The 18,751-nt window shown below is 35.7% G+C and overlaps 3 protein-coding genes across 3 annotated transcripts; 1 reads left to right on the top strand and 2 right to left on the bottom strand.

Annotated features, from left to right (window-relative positions):
- Nucleotides 1-111: 111 nt before the first annotated feature.
- On the bottom strand, nucleotides 112-5,250 carry LOC122404917 (ubiquitin carboxyl-terminal hydrolase calypso). Its single transcript, XM_043409298.1, has 8 exons — nucleotides 4,850-5,250; nucleotides 4,312-4,526; nucleotides 3,428-4,188; nucleotides 3,198-3,331; nucleotides 1,335-1,439; nucleotides 892-1,208; nucleotides 663-811; nucleotides 112-589 (listed from the first exon to the last, which is right to left on the bottom strand). The coding sequence occupies exons 1-8, from the start codon at nucleotides 4,905-4,907 to the stop codon at nucleotides 511-513; spliced, it is 1,818 nt and encodes a 605-aa protein (XP_043265233.1). The 5' UTR covers nucleotides 4,908-5,250; the 3' UTR covers nucleotides 112-510.
- An 874-nt stretch (nucleotides 5,251-6,124) lies between these two features.
- Nucleotides 6,125-8,070, top strand: LOC122404549 (chitinase domain-containing protein 1). Its single transcript, XM_043408600.1, has 7 exons — nucleotides 6,125-6,428; nucleotides 6,511-6,657; nucleotides 6,756-6,936; nucleotides 7,012-7,121; nucleotides 7,195-7,349; nucleotides 7,492-7,821; nucleotides 7,929-8,070. The coding sequence occupies exons 1-7, from the start codon at nucleotides 6,312-6,314 to the stop codon at nucleotides 8,068-8,070; spliced, it is 1,182 nt and encodes a 393-aa protein (XP_043264535.1). The 5' UTR covers nucleotides 6,125-6,311.
- A 151-nt stretch (nucleotides 8,071-8,221) lies between these two features.
- Nucleotides 8,222-11,101, bottom strand: LOC122404551 (estradiol 17-beta-dehydrogenase 11). Its single transcript, XM_043408605.1, has 8 exons — nucleotides 11,001-11,101; nucleotides 9,524-9,769; nucleotides 9,330-9,454; nucleotides 9,143-9,253; nucleotides 8,907-9,068; nucleotides 8,757-8,839; nucleotides 8,569-8,685; nucleotides 8,222-8,491 (listed from the first exon to the last, which is right to left on the bottom strand). Exons 2-8 carry the CDS (start codon nucleotides 9,759-9,761, stop codon nucleotides 8,341-8,343), a joined length of 987 nt encoding a protein of 328 aa, XP_043264540.1. The 5' UTR covers nucleotides 9,762-9,769; nucleotides 11,001-11,101; the 3' UTR covers nucleotides 8,222-8,340.
- Nucleotides 11,102-18,751: the final 7,650 nt, after the last annotated feature.

An 18,751-nucleotide genomic window follows, 5' to 3' on the forward strand; every position in this document is an offset into this window, starting at 1 on the left:
TTACTGTAATAGAGCGTTAGTGTGTAGTGGAAAATAACACCAAGTATTCGTATCTAAGAAATCATATATATATATATATATATTTCAGACGAAATATAATTAGGTGTAAAGATACAAGTTACTGAAAAAATACCCAAAAAGGTATACCGACGATAAATAGATACCTTGCATTGATATAACAAAAAAATATATCGTAGTAAAGTTAATTTGTACAATCGTAAAGTATAATTGTCGATCGCGCCTGGTACTTGAAATAAATTAAGAACAAATAAGCATGGCTGTTATAGCCGACGAATTTGCGATTATCTATAAAATATTTCCGTTTGCATTGGAAAGTAAAAGAAGCATCGATCGTTCGGTGTCGTCGATGCAACATAAGTAACGTAAAATACGATAAAATCGCTCTCTCTTTCTTTTTACATTCCTCGTTTTTACAAAACTATGCGCTCGCAGTGACGTTGACGTTTCATTACTGACAATTCCAACTTGATGTTGATTTAAGCATAAGGATTATTTCCGTTTCTTGCATTTGGTTCTACCTCGACGTCTACGCGATGAGTTTGAACGAGTATCTGTCTTCTTCGAGGATCTGCATTCAAATTTGTTACGTTGGTCAATAAATGACATTTATATCCGATTAGGACTATCGCAAATCCGCTTACCTATGAACCCTGTTTACTGATACAGAAGTATGCTTTTTCAAAGTCAGGTGCTGTTGAACCAATTCTGCTAATTTACCTTGTTGGGCAAGCATCGAAAGAAACGTGCAAATAAACTCATCGTAATTGTGTGTTCTGCGACAATCGTCGATCTAAAACGAGGTAATGTTCTATACTATTGTCCATTCCAAACGTGAATGTAAGTATACTGAGACACCTCGACCGTACTCACCTTGTATTTGTTCCTCTTATCATTTTCATCTTTCAAACTGGTTTCGCACATGCTTATTTCGTGTTCTAAATTTTTCAATAACGCTAAAAGATCTTTGGGCGCAAACGTGTGGGGTTCAAATAATTCTGGATATTTTGAACATAATTTCGGATCGATTTTCTCTACTTTTTTTTCTTCGATAACGGTATCCCCGTTACTAGTTTTTACTCTGGCATGGGGTATTCGAACTTCTCCCGACAAACAGACCTTTTTATGCAAGTGGCCGCTATCAGAGACTAATCTTTTTCCATTTATATTAATATTCCCAAGAGAACGACCTATTTGTGCACAAACATTTTATGCGTTGTTACCGTTTTCTCTCGCAATGCATCGTAGTAAAAAATATATATACATACATATGTATATATATATATGTATAGCAAAGCAACAATGTATATACGTACTTAAACCTGTCTCGTTTTTTTCATCCCCAGCAACTCTAATTACAACAAACTTCTTAAAATCTTTTGTCGACGTTGGACTGCTTTGACCAGAATTCCATCCCCATGCTATAAACAAACTTGTTTAGTACATGCAACTTCTTCCTCATCTATATTAGAATAAAAAAATATAAGTTCTTTTACAACTTCTGTAACAAGCATAGCAAGATGATCGCAAGGGTTAGGTCAAGTAACTGTATCTGAGAGGTGTCAAAGGAAACGACGAAATGTGGGGGAACGTGTGAAAAGCAAATAGTACCATCAAGCAAAGTATTTGAATTTCAGTCTGCTGTACAGCTCGTGCATGGAACGCTACGACAAGATGAGACTAACGCTCTCTATTTTATTTTTTATTCTGGTTACAACAGAATCCTCAAAATGTCCAGAATCAAGAAAGCCTCATTCTACCAGTTGCACCATATTTTATAATTGCATAAATTTACCTAGTGGCGGGTACGTTTGGGTACCAAACAAATGTACCGAAGGCTTGGTAAGATAATTTATTATTGCATTAATACGGTTTAATGGATTTATAAATCTTACAATGTTTCGGTTTTAGGTATTTCAACCATATCTACGAATATGTGTTCTACCTGGCGATTCCTGGACATGCGACACGCTATCGACGGAATCATCTATTATAACAAATAGGTATGATACACCTGAATTAATTGATCCGAATGAAACTAGTTATATGGGATTGACAGAAGATCCTCCAAATTTTTCTGAACTTATCGATTCGTCGTATACTACTGATAGCATTCCTGATATGTTCAATCAAGAAACGATAACACCATACCCTTTAATTGAATTTGGGGAAACAATGGAGAATAAATACGAAAAAAATATGGATGACATTTCTGAAACTAATAACTTACAATATGGCTATTTACAAAGAAAGAATCATACTGAAAATGAATATTCAATGTTAAATCGATTAATACATCACTTACTGCTTCACAGAAAAATCACTATACCTTTAGAAGTTCTAGTATCAGCGTCGCTACCTACCTCCTCAAAAACTAACACGAGTATGAAAGATACTTTGTCCAAAGAGTCAGAATTTTCCAAAACCAGCCAACCCAGTGTATTAATGAATTATCTTGTACAGAATTGTATTCAACAGACGAACTTGCAAACAATAACTGCAACTGATACAAAAATTCAAAATGCAACTGAAGCTGATAAAGTCGTAAATAGCGACAATTCAAACGAATTGATGTCACATGTGGAAACATTAAACGATACAATACAAACACTGCTTGACGAATCAGAAAACGAAAATATAATTTTATTTACCGATAATACGGGAAACAAACAATATTTAACAACTGAAAGATATAAATCATTGGGATACCATTTAAATTCACAATTTATTCGTATAATTCCATGTGTAAAGAATGTTCGAATGCCGAATGCAACCGACTGTGTTAAATATTACGTATGCGAACCAGAAATAGTGTCCATTATAGAATATTCGTGTCCATCTTACACAGCATTTAATAAGTATACTAGAGTGTGTGACAGAGAAAGTTATATGAAATGTTTGGAAAATAATCAACAAGATATACAGCGTTCAGAAGTTGCTGATAACGCGCATCGAATGAATATGCTGGAAAACAATATATGTAAAGAACATGGAAAAACAAGAGACGTCACATCCGAATCGCACTACTACATTTGTTATTCTCCTTCAGACAATTTGCAAAATTTCAAATCGATAAGACTGATGTGTCCAAATAGCCTAATATTTTGTCAAAGCAAAAAGGTCTGTACAACGAAACGTCTCTGTAAAGCAAAATAGCATAGCAACAGTTTTTTACTTACCTTGCGTGGGAGAATTAAAAGCAGAACCAATTTCGGACGAAGTATCGGTGCTGGATGAACTATGTGCAGGTGATGTTTGAATTCGAAGAGGGGTAGCATAATCCAACGCACACATCACTACTTTTTCCATACCACTATAATAATATGTTTTTTATGATTCATGATGACATTACGAAATAAAATATTTGATAAACATGATCTTTATACTACTCAAATTATTTCACACTTACTTTGATTCAGTCTTTCCAGTAGTTACGCTCGAAGCTGACTCTTCCATATCCGTTGCACTATCGCCACTTCTTTCAACGATAATACCTGGTACCGCGGAAGATTCGTTAATCTCCGATTTATTGGGCAGAACATTTTCATCATCGATTTTGCTCTTTTTCTCGTAGTGTTTATCCGATTTCTCAGAATCATTCTGATTTTTTTCAGAGCCGTCTTGGTGGCTTAACTTGACAAGCTGTTGTAATGCCTCTAATACTATCTGCCTATTAGTTTTCAACATAGTTAATTTATGTGAGATAGCGAGTCGCCGATCAGGAACAACGGCCATTAAATTGAATCTTATATCTTGCAATTGCTCTCCTGTTGCCATTCCTAAACGATCTGTAATTACGCGTCTGAATTGTTCTGTCCATTCTTCGTGTTCTTTCCATGGTCCATGATCCATAGGATACGGTTTCAAGCCATCCAATTCAAATAGTCTACCATTAATCGGTACGTAACTAACAAAGTGGAAAGCTTCGCCGGTAAATCTACCGGTCGAGACACCCGTATTTTTATCCTGACGTCTTTTGGCTTGAGGCATCGCGTGTGAATTATGTGCACATGCTAATTCTGGTGTATTACCAATTGCCCATCCTTTATTTTCTGGACACATTCCGGATGTATGCATTTTCAATCGGGATAAAGTTGTACCCAAATGGATGTTTGGGCAATTAAGTAACACCGAAAGTAATGCATGAGTCGCGCAACTGTTAGGCACAACCTAAACAAAATGAACAAATTATAACAAGTGTTTATCAACAAGGATTGTATGCTGTACAATGCAAAGGATATATAAAAAGTAATTAGATACTATAATGAACCATAAATAAAGGCTATAACGTACCTGTTGTGCAAAAAATATATTGTTAACGATTTCTTCATCTTTTACAAAACTTTCATCCTGTTCTACAATTTTGCGCCTAGATCTCCTTTCTTCTATCCAACGGAATAAAAATATAAAGCCATATACAGGACCTTCCAAAGATTTTTGTAAATCATATATTTCTTCAACTTGGACACCTTTTACTCCAAAATCTTCCAGTAGTAGAGTAAATAAACCTAACGATTCATACATGTGTTAACCAAATCTTCTAAAATATATTTTATCTTACATACTATGAAAAGACACAAACACTCATTCGTTCCATTTATTCTATTGATATTACAATACAATGTATTACAACTATACACAAAGGCATTAAAACGAGCCAAAAATGTTAAAATTATTTCTATTTAATGCACTCTAAATTTTCACTTTTTTTGTACAAAACTTGATTTTTTTAGATACATCAACTTAAACTACTGTGTTCTCATAATACACTTAGTTACTGTAATATTAATCGTCATTACAATAACACGTTTCTGTTGTTATTAATTTATACCTGGATCACTTTCTAATTCTAGCCAACCTTCTGTTAGTCGATTTATATCAACTGGCATTCTGTGTTGAGTTTCAAGTTCAACACTTTAAAAATTTCACATTCTTTATAAGTTTTATTACACCGTGACAATTAAAGGCGCCATATTACATCAAAACACATATCATGTGACCCAATCACGTACGGAAAGAACCTTAAAGAACTGTTACTTTCAATTGCTTTAATTTTTCTTTTCTTTAATAATTTTTATTATTATTGTACTCGCATATAATTCTAACTTAATCAATGGTCCATATCATCAATGGAACAATTGTTTAAACTCTTTTTCTTTCGAGCGAAATAAGTAATTCATATATACATCGCATTTCATGTAAACAAGCATAAAAGTTGGCTCAATTATCAAAAATTCATTTTCGGTTCGCAATCTTAGATCGATCCTTGATAAAGATTTCTATTGTGCGTATTTTGTTGTAAATAGATGTATGAAAAAAGTTGTAATTTAATTTTTAAAATTTCACTATGCGTACGTAAGAACATGCATACAGTGTGGCCAGATTTGGCATAATTGAGTGCATCGACGGCGACACTAGTAACGACGAATGTCCTTAGCGTTTAACGGAGTGGTGGCATTACTTCCAGACTAAATTTCTACGAAATCCATTAACTATTGTAGGAGTTATGCCCGTTTGAAAATTGGACCATTTTTATGGGGTTTGTGTCACTTTTCGCAATTAAGGAACAACTTTCCAATTAGTCTTGAAATTTCTACATATTCTACACCAAAATACGCGTTGTTCGCCTTTTGAAACATTAAAATCCTTCAATCCGATCAAAAGTTATGGGGTTTGGAACATTCGCATGATCTTTCAGGGAAACATTTCTAACCTTACATTATATTTTTGATAAAGAATTTTTTTCTCGAAAGTGCGTAGAATTTCGGGGGTATGTCTATTCGCCAAAAATTATTGTAATTGACCCCCGCAACCGAAAATAATTTTTCCAGAATGATTTAAAATAATCTAATATCGCCGAAAAATTTGTCTACCTATTGGAATTTTTTTCTCGAAAGTGCATAGGATTTGTTGAGATTCGAAATTCGAAATTGTATGCCATTGATGCGAGAACGGACTTGAGCTGTTCAAGATCATGAAGGAAAGGCTCGCATTTGTCTTCTTTCTCGATTTCCCGAAGTTGTGCAAAGTGCCGAGCTCGCATAACATGGCTCGTGCGGTAGATCATGTCTACGTAGACGCTAAGGAAGTTCGTCGTTACTAGTGTCGCTGTCGATGCACTCAATTATGCCAAATCTGGCTACACTGCATGCATACATATATTCATACAGTCTGACAGTAGCGCATTCTGTCAACAATTCTAACAAAATCCTTTGAATAGCAATTCAACCACATATGTTACCCGGTAATGACAGTTGATTTCAATTAGTCAGTATTAAAGACAAATAATTATTATGAACATTTTTACACTAACCATTAGCTTGTTCTTACTTGTTCAATTGTCGAGATGTACGTTATCGCCACCGAGAGGAAAAACTGGTAAGAAAAATAAAGGAAAAATCGAGAGTAAGGTAAAGAGAACGGAATTACAAAATTATTGTAGACGGATATTTGTTTATTATATGTTGATTTTGTCGTACATTGAAATTGTAGAAAGGCCCTGCAGATCAGGATGTTTTCGAGCGGTATTTGGTTGTTAAGAATCCTAAATCACACGATATTATTCGTGAATCGGGATTCTATTTTTCTAATACAACTCGCAGACGATTTACCGGGGATGTTTTAGGATACATTACACCGGTAAGTTAATCACATAAAAGAAAATAGGATATTGCTTCAGTAAAATAATTTGCAAAGTATTTAAAACAGTGGTGTTATTAAAAGTATGTTTGATTTAGTGGAATAACAATGGGCTCGAAGTTTCCAAACTATTTCATGGAAAATTTACCATGGTATCACCAGTGTGGTTAGCGTTTCCAGGAGGCAATGATTCAACGTACAAATTGGCGACTCACGATGTACAGAAAAAGTGGTTGAAAGAAATGAGATCTGCAAACAATGAAGACCATTATGTGAAAAGTACGTGAAATTAAAAATTATAATATTATGATAAATTTCTGTACATTTCTATAAGTATATAAATATTCGTTTTAGTTTTACCAAGAGTATTATTTGAACATTGGTCGGTCAATGATATTATTGGATTGTACAGCGACACAAATAAACAGATTGCACTAATTTCTGTACTCATAGATACGGCTAAGGTATCTACAAAAATACGTAGAATTAATCAAATGTCTATAAAAATATTCTAACAATTATGTTATTTTGTTTCAGACGTTCCATTTTGATGGCTACGTTTTTGAAATGTGGAACCAGTTTGTATTATCGGGTGCAGACATGCAGATTGTTGTGTCAGTGATTCAATCCATAGCTCAAAACCTGAAAAATAATGATTTGGATGTAATTTTAGCAGTGCCACCATCGGGAGGGTAAGTTTTATTTTACTATTTTTTATCATTAGTAAGCGAATGTTGTTTCTGTGCTTTGTATATTTCGCAAAGAAATAGGAAATTAGTTGACAAAAAAGGAGGAATATATCTTAACGATACTATGTCTTCTCGAACCTTTCAGCCCAACAGTTCAGTTGTTTAATAGAGATCAATTTGACCAGTTATCACCATATTTAAAAGCTTTTTCTCTAATGACGTACGATTATTCAAGCGTACAACGTCCTGGACCCAACAGTCCTTTGGATTGGGCAAGGGAATGCGTGGAATTGTTAGTACCCGAAAATGGTCCTAAACGGGCACAGATATTGCTAGGTCTTAATTTCTATGGATACAATTACACCCCTGAAGGCGGGGGAGCGATTCTAGGGTCAGACTATTTGAAAATACTCGAATCCTTTAAAGGGAAAATTCAGTGGGATAATAACAGCAAAGAACACTTTTTCGAAGCAAAGTAAGACGTATTTTTAAAAATTCCGAATTAGACTCGGAATTATAAGAGAACTAGCATTTTAGGTATAATCGATTTGGTATAGGTTGAAATTTGGGGATGTATTTCAGGTCATCAGGGGGCAGTGGAATTATCTTTTATCCGACATTATACTCTATTCTCCATCGACTGGATCTTGCATCAGAATTGGGTACAGGTATATCTATTTGGGAGCTTGGTCAGGGATTACATTACTTTTACGATTTGTTATGAATATTTTTATAAATATTACAAAAAATACATGACGTGAAAAAAATAAAATTGTAATTAACATTACATATTACAATATTCAGTCTTAATAGTAACCAATAACAAACTTATTCTTCTACATAAATACAACTAGTAGTCATAGTTTAAATTCCTCAATGAATACTTATAAGTAACAATGACATTTTTTTGTTACTCTATACCATTAAAATTGAAGTCATAAATTATTACAGAACACGCACGAACGTTTCCTCGGTAGTATCGAAATTGTTTGTACTAGTGTGCGTATGTCTCTTTGGAAATTAGTGTAACGTTGTTGTTATCTGTTAATGTTTGTCTTTCTTCTTTCTTGTTCAACATCATCATAGATTGAGGCCCACGTATAATGTGATACATCAACGCCCAACACAACTTTGCTGGTAATAAGCTAATATAAAAAAAAATGACTATTATAATTACTGTTTGAACCAGATTAAACAAAGCACAGAAATTGTTGCGTTTTACCATTTAAGTGGTAACAGGTACCTGACTGCCCCAGGCAGTACAATGTTTATTTGATTTACCAATATTCCGGACACAACTTGGTCAGCAACATAGTCAGGTTCTAACATTGGCATCAATCTATAAGTTACATATTTTTTTAAGAAACTTGAACCAATATGTGTTAGGTCACTGGATCGATATTTATGTACCTAGGTTTCACTCCTTGAAACATACCAGTGTTGATAAAATAAGGGCAAACTAAGGTCGCGTGAATTCCATCGTATCCATGAGCCTAGGATAACATGGAATCACTTATTATAAAGTTAAATAAATTAAAATTAATGTCAAAATGTTGAAACCTTAAGTTCACTGAAGAGACTCTCGTGATAACCGATAGCTGCAGATTTGGTTGCTGAATAATCCGTGCAGTTGTAAGTTCCTAGGAGACCAGCCACACTGGCCACAGTCACAATGTGGCCATGATTATTTTTCATCATATCTCTCATGAATGCCTTAGTAATCTGTTAAAGTAGACACTCGACAACAGTGTTTCGTACATGTATATCATGATGGTAAAATATCCGATAGAACTTACCCAATAGTGAGACAAAATATTAATTCCGTAAGTGCGTTCGATTTCTTCATCGGGCAGAGCCAACAACGTTCTTCCGTATACGTAGCCGGCGTTATTTATCAGTAGCGTTACCTGAGTATTAATATTTCAGAAATATTAACACGAAATAATTGTATAGTTGGATCAAACTCAATAGCAGTTCACTCACATTACCCACTTCAATTTGCACCGTCTTTGCTGTTTTATACACTTCCTCCCTGTTTGCGATATCGCAGTAGTAACTCCAACATTTACCTCCGTTTCTTCTTATTTCTCGAACCGTATTCTGCATACCTGTAAATATCATTTCTAGAAACATTCATAGCAGTGTCTGTACGAATGACAAAATCAATCTCGACTCGCCAGTTTTGTTAATGTCCCAGATGACTACGTGTGCTCCAAGTTTCGCCAATTTTTTGGCGATCAAGGTTCCGATACCACCCGCACCTCCCGTTATCAAAGCGATCTCTCCTTTTATAGATTTTGCACGGTAGCGTCGAGGAACGAACGTTAATAAAACAGCCTCGCTTATATAAATTACCGCCATTCCCAAAAATAGTAGTAGATCGTACATTAGGAGAGTCCATTCGGATAGTTCCATTTGTATCCCTAAACAGCGAAACGATCAACTTTTGCAAAACGGTCTCTGCAAAATGGACATTATCAGAAAAGAAAACCCAAGAGAAAACTTTGTTACAACTATTGCATACTAAGACCAACTGGGTCTTCTCAAAAGTAGTTTTTTTTATGACACTGATAACGAAACGTAGGCTAGTTATTCAGAGTTCCATAATTCTGGTCTTTGAATCAGGAGTAAAATGTGTAAAAAAAAATTGCAAGGGGACAAAGTAATTAGTTCGCGATAAGACGAACGGGACCAAGATTGCATTACGCGCACTTAGACGTTACTTCATATGCTTGGTTAATCCCCGTTTTATTTCTTTTTTTTCATCTACGTATCGCACGTTCACTTCTATGCTGAAGTAGAGAACTCGCGAAAGGCCTGTTTCTTCGTTTGTACAAAAAGTAGAAATCAGTGGCCTAAATGTCAGCGGTGGACGCAAATTGCCTGTGCAGCGCGGCGCGACCGGTATATGTATACAATCGTGCTTCAGATTTGCGGTTACCGGGTGTTATTAACTTCGGTCGATGCACCAAGGTTCCTCGACGTAAAATTTATTCTATGGCCGTCGTACGCGTCGCCTCGAATATATTTATCTGTCCGATTATTCGTAAGGAACATCCTTTCGCGCGAGCCGTGAATATAGAAAGCACACGCGCCAAACATGGAGACCACCCTCGTTTCCGTCACAATCCTTTCACACGATACTATTATACAAATTTAATGATTTGTTTCATACAGCCTTCGTTTTACCAGTGGTTTTTAATCCATTTCTTTTTTGTAAATTTACTTTATACGCATCGGGCTTTGATGATAATAAGCGCGACCGGACGACTGTTTACATAGTAGTAATTTCTATTTGTAGTCGAGTGCAAAAAATATTAAACAACTCGAAAAACAATGATAGTTTCGATTGTACTCGATTCTTGAATGATTAATTTTCTAAACGCAACTGTTCACAGAACGGATGGAATTACTTGTTAAAACCCAATAATTATCGAGTTCTGCAATTACCGGTCAACGACATTAATTTTAATCTGTCCAGCACCAAAACACTATTCTCGATTCTATTTTATGTGTTTCACGTTCATTTTTACTGTATTTGAAATTGTTATTCGCGCAGAGGATGGTCGAACACTGTTTCCACGATTGTTTCGTTGAACGTCGAGTCATACTCACGTGCGAAAGAAACTCTCGAGTGCCCGGTAAAATTGTTACCTGTTTAAAGAAGACGTTTCTCGAGTATGTTATTGCTTGCGCAGGGAAGCACACGGGGTTAAGGAACGGTACAGGTTCTTCTTAGTGTACTTGCGTGTCTGTTGATCGACTGATGTTGACTGACGCTATATCTTGCGGTGCGACCGAGTTGAAGGCCCGCGTTGCTTTGCCGCGTAACTTCAAGCTCTCCTCAGTGACGTATTCAAAAGTCTTAGGAAAGCGGTTTGTTCACTTTTACGTTTAACTTTCGTAACACATTCTTTATCTTCTTTTTGTTAATGACCCGAATTAAGCGGTTCATTAATAATTTTACGCAATAGTGTACATGCGTTTAGAAGCTTACACGAAATGTGTATAGACTACGACGGATGTAAATCGTAAGAGTCGATGGAAGAAAAAAGTTTTAATTTTGGGAAAACTAACGGTTAGAGAAATATTAGGTTTTTTAGTCCGTAAGTTCTTTGGATGATTAAATGTGATGTAAGTAGCATAATAGTTTTTTCAGAGCTAATGTTGAATGCGATGAATGAGATGTAAACTGAAATAATGGACGATAAATCATAGTCGCTTCGAGACGTCATCTAATGGTCGTTGACACGTTGAACTCGAGTTATACGAGTCATTTTGCAGTACGCGTAGTCGTATAAAGAATTATTTATGCACTTACGAATTAAGACGTTGAATATTATTTTCTTGGCATGCGTTAACTGTAATTAATTATGTCGATTCTGTTCGAGTTTTCTTTTTTAAGGACAAATTGCCAGTTGTACAGGTTGAAGGTAGGCACTTTTAGCGGTAGAAGCTTAAAATCTGAAAAAGTACTCTTTTACACGGTTTCTATAAAGTATAAATTTTTTAACGTAAATTCGAAACGAGAAACTCGGCAGCGCGTAAAATGAAATAGAAATACATAGGCGTAGACTGGCTCGGACTGAAATATAAAACCGTTAGAACCCGTTCTGGATACGCCACTGGATTTAGTATAGTGTAGTGCAGAGTGCTCGATTCACGCGTTGCAGATTCCTATTTGATATCCTAGAAAAAGTCTGTACCAGGTTTATGGTGAAAGTTTTCGTGCCTCTCTCTTCCTACCATTCTGATGCTGTCCTATCATTTTATGCCTTCCGCGAGCCTCTGCTTGAGCTAGCATACTCGCGACATCGCTATGCATACTACTCATATAGAGCATGAAATCGCGTGGAAATATACTTTTACCGAAAAGTCAGTGGCCCGTGACGACTACCCGTTTCTTCGGAAACTCGTATTCCGTATATCCGGAGACTTGGTTACTTACATCAACAATCTACCTAGCATATACGTCAATTTCCAGAAAAAACCTACCAAAGTTGCTACTTTGTAATTAACCAAAAGAAGAGAATTTTTAAGCACAATCTTTTTTAGACTGATTCAAAGTGGTTCCGTCTGTTAATGAGGTATACCTTTGGCAATGATAGCGCAAGTGGGTTTTTTCTTTCGTTTTTCCTCGCGTGTAGTCGCTTGTGAATTCTTAAATTTCTGTAATTAATGTCCTTTCCCCTTCCCCTTCCTCTTTCCTGGATATTGCCAAAGGCGTAGACTCGGGTAGACTAAAAATTCCGGAAAATTACACGCGAAGTCGTTGAATCGCGATTCGTCGGCAATCGCGTGATTTTTCTTTAGGTAGAAAGTTACGGGGGTGTACAGTGAATCCTTGAATTACGTGCATGCAACACGAACAGAATATTACGATGTTTCGGTTTGCACAATAATAAAAAGGAAATTGAGATCGGTAGAAGAAAATTTATTCGGTTTTTATCGGAATTTCTTGTGTATACAGAGATTCAAGAATGTGAAATCCTCTCTTGCCAATCAAGACCGAACGATAATTGAATACAATTAAAATTTCTTTTAAACATGAAAGATTACGTATCACTCGAGTGCTTTGATACTAAGATTTTTAAAAAGTTCAATAAGTGGAGTGAGCCGCTTTGGCTGAAATGTAGAATAAAGAAGATAGCAGAAATTATCGCGTGCCCGGTGAAAGAATGACGTTCAAGATCTAGGTCGGCGGCACTGTTTCCGTACAAAGGAACAGGAATATACGGAAACAACAGCGTTTGCTATTACGCCCGATGTCCGTTCTTCGTACATTTTCAAACGACGGTTGTCTCAAGCAGGTGAAATTTCCTGCGTTTGGTGATTTCGCGTTTCATCCTCGTTCATTTTACAGTTTTGATCGTTTAAGAGTTATGGGGGAAGTTTAAAGCATTTCGAAATTGTTAATTTTTTAGTTGAATTGTTATCGCTGCGCGTCGTTAAAATTCGAACGAAATTTTTATTTAAACGGCCTTCATCGTCGCCAAGTGTGAGTCGAACAATAAAACGACAACCGCTGGGCGATGTGCCGCTTCATTCTTTATGCAACTCTCGTTGCTCCTCGTAATGAATCGTATCTGAATCGATGAATAAATGAAAGACAAATCGATTCGAACAATCGTATTTTAGTTATTGCTGTCCTCTAGAGCGGACAGGACTATAAATTTCTTTGTCGTTCATTGCGTTCAAGGATCAATTTACATGTAACACGGACGTGAATGTTCTCCATGAATTCTGAAAAAAACTCCTTTTAAAATCGTAACTCGTACAATGTGCAATATTAACATATTATCTGCCTCTTTGATTAGAAGCGTGTTTATATTAATTTTATGCAATCTCGAATCGAAGATAACATTAATTGGCATTAGACAATAATTAATTTTTAAATGACATACTCTTCCGCCTATAAATTATCGGACACTTGACGAATTAACATTATGAAGCGATATAAACTATAAAAATTCAGTGGTTAACATTTTTTAAAAATTATTTAAAAGTATGTAAATAGCGCAAATAATACCGCATAATTTATATGTATGTATATGTACATTTTAAGAAGAAAGAAGTTTTGAGAAATTTTTAACCAAACAGATAAAATGATATATTTGAAATACCATTATGATCGATAGTAATAATATGGAAGAGGAAATGTAACTAATTTGTTATGTATTCTCAAAAGTGATACATACTTTTGAATCAATTAAGCTCCCAATGCACGTGGCTCCATCTACTGGGGGAGCATCAGTATTTCGGGTACATACATATGTATATCGACCGAAGGTTTCAATCTTTTGTCCACGAAAAGCAATATGCAATGTTATTTTCTCTAAAGTAATATTTTCAATTTTCAGTAAACACACGTTTGCCTCTTAAAGTGCTAGCCATTTTTGAAATTTAACACCAATACAATCTATTATGGATTTCACGAGTTTAAATTTAAATGGAAATAGAAATTCGAAATGAAAAATATCGTTTTGCAATAGGCTCACAGAATACGTAGAAACGTAGAGAGACGAAAAGAGAATCTGTAGTGTACCAATATTTGTACAATTTCGTATTTGCATATTTAGTAATCACCTATCGGAGCAAAAAGGCCTCTTCAATAGCGATCATCGTAATCCATTCTGGCTAGGTTTACCCAATGTGAATTTCAGAGAAAGTACACGCTAATAATAATTTCGTAATTATTATTTTTTCTAGACACCTCGAATTCTGAACGACGTTTTCACTTCAATCGCGGATGCTTCCGCTGGCGCAAAATTTCACGATTAATTTCTCTTTATATCAATCTTCTTTCTAAATTCATTTTATAACAGCCGTATAATATATTCAAATTTTCTTATACAACATAATTTGGTCCATGCTTTTATCGTTCGACGTAAGAAAAGTTACAAAATACGATCCGTTTCAGCGGCTTCGGTACAGTTTGTAAAATTTTTTTTGAAACAGTCTATCAACTTTTCACTTATATTTTAAACGCCAATTATCACTGTTATCGTAACCGTGCGATGTCGTACGTTAAATTTAGCAATATGAAACGGTGTCCTGAAGATACTGTTACGTTTTCAAAAATAAAAAAAGAATCTAAAAAAATCGTAATAAAAGTATATGTTAATTTCTATCGTGATAAAAATAAAATCTGACACAAACTTTATTACATGTACATATTTGGTAGTACTACCTGAACAAAAAATGACATAAAATTAGTTCAGTTTCAAGTCGCCCATAAAGTTAGTTTGATTTTTTAAAAGGATGAAACTGAAAAGTTCAGTTGCTGGATTTAATAACCAAGGTTACAGCGGATGATTAAAATGGAGACCTGAAACCTTTTTAGAAAAGTTATTGCGGAAACTCGTTATGAACGATTTGTTAATCTTCCCACCTCTCGGCGTCAAGAATTCATCAAACGAGCAAAGTTATTAACGGCCGATTAGGATTTAATGTGTTTCGGTTATAAGGATTTCCGAATTATTCCAACCTGGTCACTTTCACTCGCAGAGTTGCTCTGGAAAGTTGACGACACAACGTCGTGGAACAACCTGTAGCTTTTGCTCGGCCACTCGAGTCGCAAAGAGAGAGATCTCCCGTGTTCAAGTTCAGTGGTTCTACGATGGAACGTAACTTTCAATTTCATCGAAATCCGTGCTACTAAAAATAATTAGACGAGTGATTTGGCGATCGATATTCCGAGATTTACTTGGACCATGGAAATTTACAATACTGCTGTACCGTTCTAACGAACCACGGACAAAATTCTATACAAAGGTATTTGATGTATTATACAGAAAAGAATAATGAAAATAAGCTTTGCAAACGTCGATAACGATGCAAGAATATACCGTATTAAACGTTACTCGAAGTAGTTGTTAGATTTGATCAAACATTACGGTATTCACTAGCTCACGTAGTATTAGACGCGTGAAGCTTAGAATCGATCGATAATGAAATTTATGAACTAGAAATTTTATAAATAAAATTTAAAAATTTCCTCCCCCAATATAAGATACCACCCGATCTTCTCGATCACGGTAGAGACAGGATTAAAAAAGAATTTTAGTATCGTACGGTGCCCAATTGTTAATGAAAGTCGCTCTATGGTCAGTTTTAGTTTCAAGCTAATGAATAGTAATTATATTCACGTTGCTTTTGAAATGATGGAAGGATTACGAAAGCAGTTAAATATAAATGGTGATTTTAATAATGCCACCGGTTCTATCACTATGTAATTTTATAGATGTTTGTTCGATTAAAAAAAACGCGATAACTCTCGAGGCAAAAATAATTGTCTCGACGTTGTTTTTGTTCGCAGTTTTAAATGTCACCGACATTTGTTTACAACGACGCACGTATTTTATTCTCCTGCATCTTATAACAGACATTAGAATTTAGCTATGCATCAATGACCTTAAACTGACTTCTTCTTAAACGTTAAACTGGTTCTTTTTTTGTTTCCATATTTCAGTGCTGACAGAAGATTTGTGCATGCACACATTCGTATTTATCAAAACAGTACCATAGTAATTTGTATCAACATTCAAATTTATTGCGTGATACTAGAAAAGTAACTATTATGTGTGCACATATTTATTCTCTTTTCTTATGCGTCATAAATATCTGGACCACATACACTGCCGCTCATAAGTATGTGGACACTTAACGCATTCACGAAATTTGTGATATATTATGTATATTTCGATTATTAAATAATGTTTGTTGCTAAATTCTATTAGGTATATGTATGTAATGTATTCTAGTAGTACTAATTTAACAATTTAGTTATGCAATTTACTTATATAAATAAAAGTCTATCCGATGGGTGGAAAGCTGCGTTATATTTCGTTGCGTGCGTACGGTTTGTAAGGCTATTTTCTCGCAGTTTACGATGGCTGCACCACTTGAGTGAGGTCTGTTGCCTTCTTCAGAGTAGCATAAACATTTGGAAATGTAATTCGAAACGAAAGACTGTTAGATAAGAGCACAGCGATCACTCTGGTGATCTGCCTAGATCAGTTCAGTTTAAATACTTGGAAGAGCACGATGGGCACGAAAAGAAGCGAAATAAGCGTCGAAATGCGTTCGAAAATAGTTACTTTATCGAAAGAAGGGTATTCTATAAGGAATATTGCCGAAAAAGTAGGAGTTTCGAAGTCTTGTGTGAGCTACAGCATCAATAGGTTCAGTGTTGCAGGAGTTTATTCCTCTGTAAAAAGACCTGGAAGACCCAGAAAAACAACTGAGGCAGAAGATCGCCATATTATAACCATAAGTAAAAGAAATAGGAGAGACACAGCCCCCGAAATAACTGCAGAAATTAATAATTATAGGGACGGCACAATTTCGGTTTCGACAGTGAAAAGGCGTCTTAAGGAGGGCGGTCTTAGAGGCTGTGTTGCAGTGAAAAACCCATTCTTAAAAAAACAAAATAAGAAAAAGAGGCTTCAGTGGGCTAAATGCCATAAAAATTGGGCACTGGAAGACTGGGACAAGGTGTTATGGTCTGACGAATCGAAGTTCGAAGTGTTTGGCTCCAAGCGACGTGTTTTTGTGCGCCGAAAAGTTTCTGAAAAACTAAATGACAATTGTGTAGTGCCCACAGTTAAGCATGGGGGTCGTTCTGTGATGGTATGGGGATGCTTTGGGAACAATATGACTGGAGATTTAGCAAAAATAAACGGAATTTTAAGAAAAGAAGGGTATTTGAACATTCTGAGAGAACATGCAATTCCATCTGGACACCGCATAATTGGCCACAATTTTACATTTATGCACGACAATGACCCGAAGCACACTTCTACAATATGTAGAAATTATTTACTGCAATTGCAAGAAAATTTTGAAGTGAAAATGATGGTATGGCCACCCCAATCGCCCGATTTGAATCCCATAGAAAAACTATGGGATCACATAGATAGACAAGTTAGAAAACGATGTCCCAAGTCAGAAAAACATTTGTGGGAAATCTTACATTCTGAGTGGAACCTCATTGATACAGAAATAATGAAAAAGTTAGTAGCCAGGATGCCACGACTGGTAAACGCGGTCATAAAAGCACGCGGTGGATACGTAGACGAAAAGGAAATATAATAATTTTATATAGTTATCGGTGAGATATTTAATAAATTATTACTCAAATATCTTCTCTAATACTGTACGAGCTAGAATACATGCAAAGTAATCAAATTTACCAAAGATATCATAATTTTTTTCAGGTAGATATAAGAACTAAGGAAGTGTCCACATACTTATGAGCGGTAGTGTAGATCATTTATCAAAATACAGAAAATTCTGGAAAAAGAGCATCTTGTATAACGTGTTGATGTCTCAGCAGAGTTGGTAAAAGATATAATCAGACTGTAATTACATGATAATTAGATAGTTTTTGCACGCTTTAAAGATTTACAATTATGCCACAGCGGTTAGACAATAATTACCATGCGATTACGTGTAAGCGCATTACATTTCGCTCTACTCCGTACAATAAAGGAAAAAAGAGCCATAAAGTATCGTTGGTAATTAACAGTGCTCTTTTCGCGTTGATCCAATTTTTGTCTCCGCGCGTAAATCGTTGATCGTTCGATCGACAAGTTTCGCGTGCCCGGTCTTTTAACGAGCTTCGGTAACTGAACGTTGTTTCGCCAGCACGGTACCTACCGGATCTCCTTGACACATTAAATTCCGTCGGTCTTTTGCCCATCATTTTGATAGCGACCGTTCGCATTACGTTCTTTAGCATAAAAATAAATAGCGAAAAACTACTGTCGGCCGATTCTCGAGCGTTTTGCTCGACTCTCGTTGATCCGCCATATCTCGGTCGAAGAAAACGCGCGGTACGATCGCCGAGCATTTTGTATCGTAACGCGCCGCGCCGCGCCGGTGTTCTAGTTCGTAAATTACGG

The sequence above is a fragment of the Colletes gigas genome, unplaced genomic scaffold (assembly GCF_013123115.1).
Source record: "Colletes gigas isolate AHSC1104 unplaced genomic scaffold, ASM1312311v1 Colletes_gigas_Sc00003, whole genome shotgun sequence".
In the NCBI taxonomy this organism is placed as follows: domain Eukaryota; kingdom Metazoa; phylum Arthropoda; class Insecta; order Hymenoptera; family Colletidae; genus Colletes; species Colletes gigas.